At 47.0% G+C, this 13,337-nt stretch overlaps 6 protein-coding genes across 6 annotated transcripts; 3 read left to right on the top strand and 3 right to left on the bottom strand.

Moving 5' to 3' along the window:
• Positions 1-1,855: 1,855 nt before the first annotated feature.
• GL218_07898 (uncharacterized protein) lies at positions 1,856-3,246 on the top strand (the record flags this gene model as incomplete). Its single annotated transcript, XM_033584676.1, has 3 exons — positions 1,856-2,020; positions 2,141-2,633; positions 2,855-3,246. The coding sequence occupies 3 exons, from the start codon at positions 1,856-1,858 to the stop codon at positions 3,244-3,246; spliced, it is 1,050 nt and encodes a 349-aa protein (XP_033441162.1).
• Positions 3,247-4,342: 1,096 nt separating this feature from the next.
• Positions 4,343-6,028, bottom strand: GL218_07899 (Serine/threonine-protein kinase chk1; the record flags this gene model as incomplete). The annotated part of the gene is made up of 2 exons (XM_033584677.1): positions 4,343-5,879; positions 5,943-6,028. The coding sequence occupies 2 exons, from the start codon at positions 6,026-6,028 to the stop codon at positions 4,343-4,345; spliced, it is 1,623 nt and encodes a 540-aa protein (XP_033441163.1).
• A 979-nt stretch (positions 6,029-7,007) lies between these two features.
• Positions 7,008-7,668, top strand: GL218_07900 (Ubiquitin-conjugating enzyme E2-20 kDa; the record flags this gene model as incomplete). The annotated part of the gene is made up of 3 exons (XM_033584678.1): positions 7,008-7,114; positions 7,179-7,511; positions 7,566-7,668. 3 exons carry the CDS (start codon positions 7,008-7,010, stop codon positions 7,666-7,668), a joined length of 543 nt encoding a protein of 180 aa, XP_033441112.1.
• Positions 7,669-8,133: 465 nt separating this feature from the next.
• Positions 8,134-8,690, bottom strand: GL218_07901 (60S ribosomal protein L31-A; the record flags this gene model as incomplete). The annotated part of the gene is made up of 3 exons (XM_033584679.1): positions 8,134-8,337; positions 8,448-8,522; positions 8,604-8,690. The coding sequence occupies 3 exons, from the start codon at positions 8,688-8,690 to the stop codon at positions 8,134-8,136; spliced, it is 366 nt and encodes a 121-aa protein (XP_033441113.1).
• A 1,162-nt stretch (positions 8,691-9,852) lies between these two features.
• On the top strand, positions 9,853-11,072 carry GL218_07902 (Protein rax1; the record flags this gene model as incomplete). Its single annotated transcript, XM_033584680.1, has 3 exons — positions 9,853-10,037; positions 10,088-10,775; positions 10,836-11,072. 3 exons carry the CDS (start codon positions 9,853-9,855, stop codon positions 11,070-11,072), a joined length of 1,110 nt encoding a protein of 369 aa, XP_033441114.1.
• Positions 11,073-11,961: 889 nt separating this feature from the next.
• GL218_07903 (COP9 signalosome complex subunit 7a) lies at positions 11,962-12,966 on the bottom strand (the record flags this gene model as incomplete). Its single annotated transcript, XM_033584681.1, has 2 exons — positions 11,962-12,852; positions 12,934-12,966. 2 exons carry the CDS (start codon positions 12,964-12,966, stop codon positions 11,962-11,964), a joined length of 924 nt encoding a protein of 307 aa, XP_033441115.1.
• Positions 12,967-13,337: the final 371 nt, after the last annotated feature.

Consider the following 13,337-nt stretch of genomic DNA (forward strand, 5'->3'; position numbering starts at 1 on the left):
TGTAACTATTTGTATAAATTTATCTCAGATACCCTTCAGGTGTAGACCAACCTATCTATCACAGTCGTAACCACCGTAATGAATTGCCACGAATATTTTCTAGAATAATCCTCATGAGAGTGAACAGAATATGCCCCCTTACTGAAACGTTGAATATTATATTCATTAGTTACTTAGAATATATAACTACATATACTATTTTAATGTTTTACTTTAACTATTGTACCTTTATGTTCGAACAGCTCCTCGGCCTTCCAGAACAGTCTTTTAGATAACAAAACTAGTAGAGCATGCTTACTATTTCTTCCACAATCCATATTTGACTTCATCAGCATAACCACTACGAGCCTTAAAAGGTACTCGCATTTTCTTAACACTGTAGTTCTTAGTACACTAGCTATGCTTGGCTGGTATGGAATACCTACTACACTACTGGCGCTTCTCATGGACGTGGCTTCAGCGTGTGCCATATCAAACGATTGTTATTATTCATATAAGGTATTCATAACCGTCATACGCAAACTGCCCAACACTAATAGAAATACCACAACACACTTGTGGTACCATATCACCATGCCTCAGTGATAGTACCGTGTAAGTCTAACTAGGTACCTAGGTAGGATCTATGAAATGAATGTATAAATAAAGCCAACATCATTCGCCTTGCAGAGCTAATTGATAGCTTTCGATTTTAATCTTAACAATGAGGCTCTTGATTATGGTTACGCTTGTCATATAAATATTTATTAGACATAGTTACCAAGGCTGCCGACGGATCCTGTAAAACTCATATCCTAATATGTCGTTCTCTTAGAATAAACGAAGTCCTTTCCTTTCAACAAGCTCTCGTCATCATGCCATAATCAGTCGCCAGCACTCACTACAGACTCGTCACAGGCTACAACACGTTTATGTACAGCATGACGTCGAATAATGTCAGTCCTAGTCTATCTACTTACAGATCTGACCGTTCTCTAAAAACGGCAATAGCTTGACGATTTCCACATAAATGAGCATAGGGTAAGATGGAAGCAAATACAAGCTTAGCCATACGAACTCGTCTAGTCCTCAAGGGCTATTTCCTCAGCAATGGTAGATGCTAGATATACATTTCCATAAGCAGTCAAGATCACAAATGGCGTCCCTTTCACAATGAGAAACTCTCTTAAACGGTCACTGTATTTCTTTACATGCCCCTTTAATGTTAACTTACAGTGAATCATCAAGGGATCTATGGCCCATGTCACGTCGAAAATGGCTACATCGTCGTTGGCATATATGAAATCCTTAAAAAACGGATCACAAGCAGCCACGCCGTCGTCGCCCTTGTAACCCTTGTCGTCGTCGTCGTCTCCTTTCTCTTGACGAAGCTAGTAATATTCCCTCCCCCTGTAAGCAAATACCATAGCATAAGGCCTGCAGACCTTTAGGAAGTCTCAAGGAATACTCAGTCACTATCCAGTGTACTCGCATCCCCCTCAAGCTCCGCATATCTGCCCCAACCTCTTTAGTAACGTCTTCATAGCCGCATATGCGTCCACGGGGGCCCTAAGAGATAGATACCTTAGAGCAGGCGGAGAAGGAGCCCCAGATACCAAACCATCGCATCATATCATTGGGTTGCTGAGCAAGAGAGCGACTAAGCACAGAAAAAATTCGCCAGGTGCTCTTCCTAATTTGTTCCTTATTTATTTCCCACCATCTTCTCTCTCCCTCTTGAAATTCTTTTTCTCCAGTTTGCAACAACTTCTCAAAGTGCAACGAAATCTTGGGAATTTCTAGCTTCTCGCCCAAGCTTCCAAGAGAGATCTACAACGCTCATTCTAGTAGTCTTATTCGAACATTAGTATCTAGAATGCTTCCTCTTACTTCCCTCGTTGCCACCTTGGCGACATTCGTCGCTTTTCATGTCTCTGGATCGGTGGCGATGAAGAGCCAGCCCGAAGCCGACAATACTGTCGCCATCATCACGGCTATCCAGCCTGTTGCTACGGTTGATCTCGTCGTCTTGTTTAAGCAGGTAAGTTTCTAAATTATTAATTTGATGAATGATATATTTTTCCTCCGCAAAGCATCTCTATTAAAAATGTCTCTCCTGTCTTAGAGATTCGGAGAATACTAACCACCATCTCATCTCCAGGACTCTGGAGTTGGCGAGTTCGGAGCGGTCAACGCTTTTCTCGAACTTCCAGTCACCGTGACCCCTACTTGCGACCTTCCTGTCCCGACCAAGCCACCCGTCTCTAGTGACTCTAACTATCAGGATCCTCGCAACGACCCTGGCCCTTCGCAGCAACACCAGAATCCGTTCACCGAACAGCTAGGCAATGGACAGCCGGCTATGATGGAAGACATGATCGCAGAGTACAATCGTCAGAATCCTGCTAACCAGATCCCGCCGTACGTCTTTTGTACGTCTTTGCATGCCACCTCTCGCGTGTACACACGTCGTGAGATTTGGCTGGCTATCCAGGCTGGAGTTCACGACATCGGCTTGGATGTGCGAACTGACGACCGCTCTCTTGGTGCGGCTTGGCCGCGCCGCTTGGGCTTCCAAAGACCCATCAACACTGGCGATGCTGTCGGAAGGGTTATGGAATACCCTCTTGGTGCTGATGAACTTGAGCTGCCTTGTAAGTTGATTTGCCAATTATCTCTTCCCTCTCATCTTTGATTCATTTCCCATGAATGAAATCTTCCTAGTGAAGTTATTATGAAATCCTCACCCTTGATTAATAATAAACACCTTCATGTCCTACCTACCTACACACATACCTACCTACTCACTTACCAACTCACCTACCCCTATACAACCCCTCTCCAATAAGTACTAACTAACCTCCTCACCCTACAGTGACCCAGCCCGCCGATGAAGCCACTCTAATGATGGACCGCGTAACCTTCCTCCACGACGGCACCTACATGGGCGTGATCCGATACACCAACGCAACCCAATGGCACGACTGCTACCCCCACGGCTGGCACACCTTCCAGCGCGGCCGAAACGCCACCCGAAGCCTCTTTCAGCGGGGCATAGGCGCTATCCGAAGCGCCTGGGATCGCTGGCTCGGCTATCAGCATGGCGGTTACGAACGCTTAGATGATGAACAGACTGAGCCGCAACTACAGCAGCCGCAGACGCAGACTCAGACGCAGACGCAGCCGCAGCCGCAACAGCAGCAGCGACCGCAGAACGGACGCAATGCACACAACAACGACCCGAATTGTCCACCTGGATGGATTTAGGTACCTAACTGGTAGTCTACATATTCTCCCTTATTGGTTGAGGATATCAGGTATCGTTTGTTCTCGGTGTTGCGGCGGTTGAGGAATCGTTTCAGGATGGGATTGCCAGGAAACCTACCTAAGTTAGGACTTAATCAATAATACGCGTGGTCTATCCGTGTGTTCGTCATCTCGTTAGGTAGTTAGATATTCCATACCTTAGATAGGATCAAAAAAGCTTTTACAGCTACTATGGATGTCTCCTAATGTTTTTGATTGTGAATTGGCTGTATGTTTTCGTCTCAGGCTGGCAAACTGTAGTGAGGCTAGAGCCTATAATACATGAAAGTATTCGTTCTGTGATGTCTAGTAAGCCCTAAGGATAACTTCATTTATACTGCATGGAGGACTATAAGTTAAGCATGACGAGCTATTAAAGTAACGTAGTGTCATAAAAATGATACTTTGAGAAATAGTTAATGTGGCTATTTGGTCTTATGTGTAAGGGTTCTGTTTGAGGGCGTGAATCCTATCCCCATTATCCCTTCTTCTGGAGACTAGAAGAAAACTGAAAGAATAGCATAAATTAGCACTTGAAACCCCCGAATAATGTTCCAGGTCGTCTCCCAAAGTGTCCATAGGTAACTGCAGAATTATCCCCCGATTAATCAAGATTAAGCTGGGGGCTAGCACATACTATATAAGAAAGGTCACTCCATGCTTGAACTAATCATAAATTCATATAGTATGAAGAGGCCTATTTCGTATCTTCATACCTGGCTAGCACCTCTAGCGAGAATATCCCCTACTAAGCTCGCAACTATCTCATAAAAAGTAACGCGACTAGCCCCCTAGCATACAAGAGAGCATGTAGGAATGCAATGAAACTATGCCGCAACCAGCCCTAGCAAATGCCATACCTAAGCCGAGTCTTTCATTAAGCAACCCCCCTAACATTAACCGCTATATATTTTTTCCGTATCCCTATGCGCAAAATTTATACAGCAGACCTACTCCGGATATTGTTCCACCCCCTTCCGTCCCGTCCTGTTAATCCGAGATGGCCGTCCTATTATATAACCCCAAATCAAATATTTGGGTGAACCGGCCGGTCCCTCTAGTCCTCCGGTTTGAAGACGCCGTCCTTGCATAGCAGCACTATTTTCTTGAAGAAACGTCTCCACTCGAGCGGGTCACCTTTGAGCTTGACGAATCGTACTTCGAGTAGCTCCTGCGACCCTGGTAATGAATACTTGTCGACTAGGATCTCCCCGTGAAGTCCCTGTTTGCGATCGTCCACCGTCCTAACTTTATAAGTGGACACGTGATCACCTTGGCCGACGTATGGCGGTCCCGATGGTAGTGGCACGTTGAGATTGTGCAATGCATCGCTAAGCATCTGGACAAGTAACTGGGGTGGCATATGCGAAAAGAAGCGAGTAAATGAATGCGCCGGGACAATATCCTTGAAGCGCTGTGCGTGCTGTGTTAGGCTGAGCGGCACCCCGCGCGTCTGCGAGAACTGGCTCATGGAGGGTTCCTCGGCTAGGGCGTCGAAGAAATTACTAGACTGCGTTGGTAATGTTGCATCTGCTCGGGAGATAGGCTGTGTGGAGGACGCGGTTAAGGTACGGAGAACCGGTCTCTCCCAGTCGAATAGAACATCGTTGATTGGTGTTTCTGGTTGCGTGGAGGATATCTTATGAGACGAGCCGCCATCTATATCCATAGCATCTTGTGACTGCGACTGGCGTTGTGAGGAGGGAGCCTGTTGGCTGAAGTCTATATGTAGGTTCTCTAGCATCTTCGTTGCTAGATTTATGGGATCGATGATCTGACCATCTGCGGCCAGGAATTTGTTGTGGCGGGTATACCAAGGATGTTGTCGTATCTGGGCGAACGTAAATCGCCTCTTCGGTTCGATACTCATCATACCCCTGAGCAACGAGTGGGTCTCTGCAGGTATTCGTTCCCATAGACTATCTGTACTTCGGCCGTTCGTCTTCTTGTATTCTTGGTACTCCCAGCTCTGCGAGGTTGGCTCATCCCACGGCGTGTTTCCCACGAGGAGGACGAACAAGATGACACCGCACGACCAGATGTCCACCAATTCGGCCGAGTATTTGGTTACTTCACTAGATCTTTTATCTACTCCGCCGCCTGCTAATACTTCAGGGGCAACGTACGGTGGACTGCCGCACATGGTTGTGCTGAGCTTTCTCTGGCCCTTGTATTCGAACATTGTCGCCATGCCGAAATCTGCTAGTTTTAAGTTTCCGTTATCTGACATTAATATGTTTTCCGGCTTCAGATCTCGATGTGCAACGCCTTTCGAATGCATGAAGCTCACGCCACTGATGAGTTGGTGGAAATAGACTTGGGCGATATCTTCTGTGACGCCTACATCTGCCTCAATCTTGTCGAAGAGGTCGCCTCCTTCGGCATACTCCATCGCTATCCATCTCCAGATATTGTCTTCGCCTGTCGCAAACCATTCAATTATATTCGGGTGTTGGCCGATGTGAGAATGTAAGGACACTTCCATAGCAATCTGTTTAGCTGAGATGCGGCCATGTTTAACTGCGTAGCCTTTGTGAATTAACTTGACCGCAAAGACTGGTGATGGGGCATCTAAAGGTATAGCCTTTTTGATTCTGAGGTATTAGTCAGTAATCGGAGTGAGTGGAGACGGTGGAATAAGGTGTAAGTGAACTCACGATGCATATGCTCCTCTTCCTATCGTCTTTGATATGAATCGGAAGGGAAGGTCATTTGGTAGAGGGTCTAATTGAGACTGTATCATTTTCTTTAGTAAAGATAACCCCTATTTGGTAACTTTCGAACGAAATGATTTGTTCAGATGAAAATTAAGTGTATAAACCGTTAAGCGAATCATGCATGAACATGTAGCGACTGAATATCAAATATGGATTATTGATATCTGGTTCAACAACACGGGATATAATAAACCAATAAGACTGATATTCACGTTCGAGAAGGAGGAAAATCGAAAACCTACCATGATAAACTTATAAACGCGTCTTGACGCGTTGAAATACTAATTTACTAATTAGAGGTTGAGTCAAGAAGCGTTTAGATGTTTTTGTTTGAAGTTGTCTCGCGAAAACCACTGTTCATTGGCTACAAATGGCTTTTAGTGGGTAATGCACCCCACAGAGGCCATTAAAATCCCTGTTGTCATGTTGCTGCTGCCTTAATGGTTGACTTTTCGGGTTTAAGGTTACAAGCAAAGTAAAAAGGAGAGTCACTGGCCCCGTAAGATAAGGGCGATACGGCGATCCGGCGCTACATTAACAGGGATCCATCGACCCGTCGCGGTTGCCATAGGAGTTCGGCTGGCGGGGACAAAGCGGCCAACGTTGTTTACAAATTCACAATTATTACTTCGTAGATCCTGCCTCACTTACTTTTCTATTCTAAATTCTGCATCTCGTCATTTTCCTATTGTTACATTTCCTAAGACACATAGTATCAAAGAGGTTCGTAAATAGCATTCCTCAACCTCGAGTTTCTTTCTGTCTTTTACTGGAACTTTTATCAATTGGGTGTGGTGCACTCTCATACCTTTCATCGCTAACAGCCACTGCATTCCAGTTCGACTCGCTTCTTCTATTTTTTCTCTTACCGCAATCCATTGATCAAGGATACTGCCGAATCGAGTAGCTTGACTCGGCCTTTATCCAATCTGTCGCATTCTCTAATATCTACCTGGAAATTCCCTTGACCTTGTTATCAACGGGCAAGATTAATCGTTGGCCAAAATGGATTACGCAGCCGAAGATAGCCAAAATTCTGCACCTGGCAGTGTCCAAGCGGCTAAGCTTGGTGGCACACGGAAGGGCCCAGATGCACAGAGTGTGACAAAAAGGTATGCCGTAGTGATCGCCTCTAATTTGCGCTCGTTGGTCATACCTTGTACTAATAAGCCGTAGATTGCAGACAGAGCTTATGCAGTTGATGACCTCGCCTGCCCCTGGTGTTTCGGCCTTCCCGTCGGCGGATGGAAACTTGATGTCCTGGTCCGCGACGATCGAGGGTCCTGACGATACTCCATATGCTGGTCTTACCTTCAAGCTATCCTTCTCTTTCCCGACCAATTATCCCTATGCCGCACCGACAGTCTTGTTCAAGACGCCTATCTACCACCCTAATGTAGACTTCTCCGGCCGCATTTGCCTAGATATTCTAAAGGACAAGTGGACCGCTGCGTACAACGTTCAGACCGTCCTGCTAAGTCTGCAAAGTCTTCTCGGAGAGCCGAACAAGTAAGCTGTCTTTCATTGAACTCGTGGAGCTTGACTAATCTAATTGAATTATAGCTCTTCCCCATTAAATGGCGAGGCTGCGGAATTATGGGATAAGGATGCAGAGGAATTCAAGAGGAAAGTGCTAGGTCGTCACCGCGATGTAGACGACGATTAGATGGTCTTTATTATACCCTTCGTTCCTCAAGCTTTCATATATCTGGGTGGTTGAGGGTCAACCAACATGGAGAATGGAGTCAGTGCTTGCACGGTTGATGTAACGAGGCTCAGCTGTCTCGGCTTCTCGTATGCATTGCATTTACAGGTGGTTCCAGGCCGGAGATAGCGCTTCCTTTTAACATGACATGCGGCAGTATTGCACAAATTGCTAACAATTGATATCGTCTTGATGCATCGTGATGTGCTCGTATAACATGAGAAAACCATTCGTAAATGCTATCATAGCATCTCCAAATAGCGGATGGGAGGGTCACAAAAATAAGTAAATATTGTTCACGGTTCTTGATTCATCAACTAGTGAATCTTATCTTAATGTCATGAAGCCAGAAGGTAACTCCGAAACCATGCCCTTCTTGAACCCAGCCGGTATCTCAACGAAACGATGTTTTTCCTTTGCCTTCCCTTACTCCTCGACAACGGCCGTCACCAGACCCTTGGGGTTCTTAACGTTGACTGCTTGAACGTAGCTGTAGAGCTTCTCCTTGGCATCCTCCTCGTCGTTTCGTCTTCGGCTAATTCGGACACGGATTCTGTACGGGACACCCTTGACACCTTGCTCCCAGACCTTCTTGTTCAGTTGAGGGTCGAGGCGGACGTCGGAGGTTTGCTAAAAAGCCAGTTAGCTAGGTTGAAAATCTCTCGTAGTTATGGCGAAGTGTGTGGTGCATCGGATTGGGAGAATGTATGTGGGTAAATGGTGTAGGTGGTTTGCCGTACCATAGCCTTCTGCGCAAACTCCTTGATCTCCTTGATGGCCCGAGGAGCCCGCTTCTTGAAAGTCACACCATGCAGCTATTCAATCCATCAGCATTTAGTCCTTCGATAAATATTCTGCATCGAACAGCGCTCGGTTCAAATGCGCGGTGGACGTACTCTCTTGTGGAGGTGGATGGTGTACTCGCGGGACACGACCTGCTCGATGGCCGACTTGGTGGCGGGCTTCTTTCCTTTCGACGACATTTCTGAATAAGGAACCGTGATTAGAATTATTTACGTAGTCGAAGGGAATAATTGGCGCGCGGAATTCTTACTGGATTGATGTCTAGGTGTTGGTCGGAAAAGTTCGGTCGTGATGTTGTTTAGCTTTGCGAAATTGAAAATTCGAGACCTTGATGTGGGAAACTGAGGGCAGGAGGAACAATTCGCTAGCCGAACCAATCAAACTTAGGGTTGTGGGATTTATATGTGGCTAGTGATGTATTTGCAGGCTGGTGGGGTGTGGCTTATGAAATCTGTGTAACTGGATGACCTGAACAGAGAGATCCACTGCCTGTGAGAGAATTTATGGGTTATGAGGTACCTAAGGTCATGTACTTTGCATCTACGTAATCCACCTGCACTGATCTTAAGAATCTAGACCAAAACCAGTAATGCCTAAGGGGTGATAGTTCCCGTCCAGCCGTCGTGATAGCAACAAATCATAACTAGAAGCTGCAAGGCTGCTACGCTGACATATGTGCATGCAGACTTCAATTGCCAAATACATCCATTCCTCCAAGTTTTATTCCTTCACACAAAATTTCAATGATCCTTTGTGAACCTATTTAATGTCATTTGTGTAAGAATCAGTGTGGCTGATTTACTACCTACTGTGCCACGAGTTCTCTCAACCCCTGGCCCTTTAATTTGACAGTTACGAGCTACTTCCAATTTCAAGCAATCACAGTGGTCCAGGCGCAAAATCAACCAGCAACCACGGCCGATAATCATCCTACACTGCCTTTCTAGTGGATTTGCCCAGTTTCCATTTTTCGGATTCTCGCCCAACGCCAACATCTACGTTCGGTCCACGTCGCTCTCTCTCTCCTTTCGACAAATTCTATACAGTCGTCATCACCCTGCGCCGAGCGCAATTTCACTCCTTTCGATTGTATACAATAAACCGAAGCGACATAATTCATTTGGATCAAATAACTGATGAGTTTGCACGTCGACAATTGCCTCAATCAATCTTACTATTATAATCATTCCGACCGTACTTTACGCGACGACAATAGACACGATTGCAGCCTCCCCCTCAAGGGAGAGCTCGGCTCATAATCGTTATACAAACGCATTTTAGCGTTGACCTTCCTATCAATTATCCCGAGTTCTTGCAATTGCCGAGCAAGACTTATTCAAGATGGCGTACAGTGGTACTCTGGAGGAGGCGCATCAGCCGTCACTATCTCCCGACGCTACGGTACGAAATCGGTTGCCTACGCTTTTCGAGGTGCTATGTCGTCGCACACATCCGCCCGTCGATCTGTTCTCTTTCTATATCTACATGCGAGATCAGCAACGTTCTGTTGACTACTTGGATTTCTGGTATGGTGCATTTTGGGAATAATAAGGGTTATTTTGCTGATGAAAAACAGGCTAGACGTAGCGCAGCATATGTCGCTTTGCCGTCACTACGTTCGGGAGCTTAGGCGGTCCGTTCTTGTGGGCACACCTGACCTAGAGACGGAGGAGTCTAAGCGATCTTCTAGAGTCCTGGAAGCAATGGGCGATTTTTCAGGACCTGCAAGATTTGGTGACGAACAGGGAAGGGAGCGGGACGCACATATTTCTAATTACCTCCGCGAGCAACCTTTACCCGGTGGCATCCACGACTCCCCGGCTAGTAGCCAGGAGCGAAGAGCCCGAGCCAGCACTCAACTCAGTTCTAGCACGCCGCATCAGATCACCGATTCGAATTCACCTGAGCATAGCGTGGCCCGACGTGATATTCGAGCGTCTGCGGAAAAGATCCTCTATACGTTCCTGCTCCCTGGTGCCGAGCGCGAGATTACCTTGGACGGTTCCATTGCGGCAGAGATTACCCAAGCTATCGAGGAAGAAAACCGTGACGATCCCGAAATTTTCGACGTCGCCAAGGATTATGTGTTCCAAGCGATGGAGCGAGATGCGTTCCCGGGTTTCCTACGTGCTCGTGCTTTCGGCAATCTAGTTCCTCCTACTCTCATTGCGAGATTGATTATCGGACTTGTCGCTCTGTTCGGAGCTTTCTGGACGGGATTCAACCTAATCTTCCTCGACCGTTCCCGTCTAGAGCGATGCTGGGTATGTATACCATACTAAATTTAAAATCTAACTTCGATATTTATCTAACTTGAATTATAGGAAATTTTGCCATTCACCATTGGCGTCTACTTCCTCGCATCCTATCAGTACTCTCTGGATCCTATCATGGCACTTGCAGGCTTTAGCGAGTTGACGCCGTTGCAGTTCACCCGCATTAGAGAGCCGTATGTTCGCAAGCTGCTGATCCAGCGTTCCCTCGTGGTTCTAGCCGTGACGGCACTAGTTGATGCAGCACTGTGCGTGCTGTTCATCTTCGTGCCCGGTCACAGGTTATAAACCCGAATAATACCATCACCTGTTTCAGCAAAAGCATTCGGTTTTTCTTTTTGCCATTGGTGCACTGCATTTACGACGTCATGACCCCATTTTGTTTCCAGGAGTTTCGAGCCTCGGGTTTACGAAGACTTAGGTACTTCTAAGTCTTGAATAATACTCTGCCACGGTTAGAGTGGGAGGGGAGTGTGATACCACCAAGCACAAGCAAGCAAGCTTTCGTTCCAGGTTTCTTTTTTGTTATCATTTTCGGAAGAGACGTGCCCATCATAAATGTGTGAGGGGGAAAAAGGGGGGGAGGGCGCGGCACGTGGCGTATGGATTCGTCAAATCTTAAGTCCCTTTATTTGGTTCGGTGGCACTGCTCGTCTGAGCATGCTGCTGGGGGAATATCTTCTCTTCGTCTTTTGTTCAGTGATGGACTTATTTAATCAGAGGCTACGGACAAGTCTCGACGCTTTTGCCAAGGGCATTCTGCCTTGCTAATCGATCTGCTGGGCGTTATGTATCATACTACAAGTAGCTACGCAGTCAAAACTGTCAACCCTCATGGTTGGGCAGGTTGCAATTGATTCTACACATGATTTCCACATACTCAGCTGCATTTTGCGGCATAACGTTGTTCGTAAGCTTGGTTTGTTTTGGTATGCCTTATTTAGGCATATGTAATGTAGTTCGTCTTTTACTACCATAATCATAATCTGTATCATGTTATTTCTAATTTTCTTTTGCCCGTGTCATCGTAAGACTTCTCTTCTACAAGTCCAGCCTATTGAGGATATTCCCTTAGCTGTAGCTAGAACCTAGCGTTCATCAAAATGCGTAAACTACTACTCATCAACTCATAACTAATGCCCAATGATAGTCGAGCGTTAACCCTCTCGTAAACCTACTAAAGTCTTCGACGACTCGCCCGTTGCTTCTTGCCAGCACTCGACGCACCCGCCCCTGCGCCGACGATCTCTCCTTCATCGGGCTCCTCCTCATCTAGATCCATGGCCTCATCCGAGTCTTGCGCCGCATCCAGGCTGCCACTTCCACGCTTGCCGTTACGCTGACCGCCACGTAGTCGTGCCACGGCGGAATCCAAATACCGCCCTTGTCCACGGCTGTGTGCGCCTCCTTGCGGGGGAGACACTAAATCTGCTTTGCGCTGCTCCTCGATGAGCTTCGCCTCGCGCGTCTCCCAAGCTATCTTCTCGTCATATCGCTGCTTGGCCTCGTACTTGATCTGCGCGACTTGGGCGTCCAGGTCCGCGAGCGTGGATGTACACCTATCGGACCACGTGACTAGGGCCGTGAGCATAGACGGGAGCGAGTTGGGCTCTAGATCCCGCAGAGGGGAGACGCTGGAGACGTGCACGGCCTGGTGTCGCGGGTCGAGCTGGGCTTCGATTAACCCGGCGTAGATCGCGGAGATCACTAGGTCCTCGACGGCGCGGGAGTCGGGAAGCCCTAGGTTTTGTTGTAGGGTTGCGTAGCTTAGGTTGTGGGGGTCGCGGGCTAGGGTTAGGAGGGAGAGTTGCCGTAGTTTGAGGGTTTGGGCATCGTTGAGTTGGGGGAGTTTTCCGGCGAGCTGTTTGTAGCCGGAGAACGTGCCAAAGGAGAATATCTCGAGGAGTGAGAGGTATGATGCGTACTCGGGGGATTGGCTGAGAGATTGTATCTGAGGCGCTTGGAGTAGCTCGGCGAAGACGTAGGTGTTCGGGTTGGATGTAGCTTGGGTGACTAGGTCAGCTGCTGCTCGGGGTGCGGCCGCGGACTTCGTGAGAGCTAGGTAAGGCTGTTGCTTTAGTTAGATACTATATTCAAAGATAGGTTACATCAAGAAATATGTGATGGGAAATAGACATGAAATCCTTACTTCTAGAGCATTCAAAGCCTTGGTCTGCTCCATGATGAAAGTAACCTCGCCGTTATGCTGACGATAGCAACGACGTCAGGCTCTCACACGGTTAAGGATAAGGGACCACGGCTAGACAGCTAAGCTTTCGGATCGGCTAGCCTTGCCCTATAGGATGAAACGACGATAAATTCACGACGTGAAGAACAGACTGTGGAGATCCTTGCTTTTGTTCGTTTCAATGATTACAATTACTAGGTATGGTGGGAGTAAACCGAAACGGCTAGATCTTATGAACCTAGCTAAGGAGAAAGTTATTGGTCTGGTGAAAGATAGCGGGATTATAAGACAGGATTTCCTATTGTTTGATGTTAAAGGCAGTCTTTGATATTGTTAATGAAGCGTCTTGTATCATTGCCTTGTAT

The sequence above is a fragment of the Daldinia childiae genome (assembly GCF_008694065.1).
Source record: "Daldinia childiae strain JS-1345 chromosome Unknown Scaffold10, whole genome shotgun sequence".
In the NCBI taxonomy this organism is placed as follows: Eukaryota; Fungi; Ascomycota; class Sordariomycetes; order Xylariales; family Hypoxylaceae; genus Daldinia; species Daldinia childiae.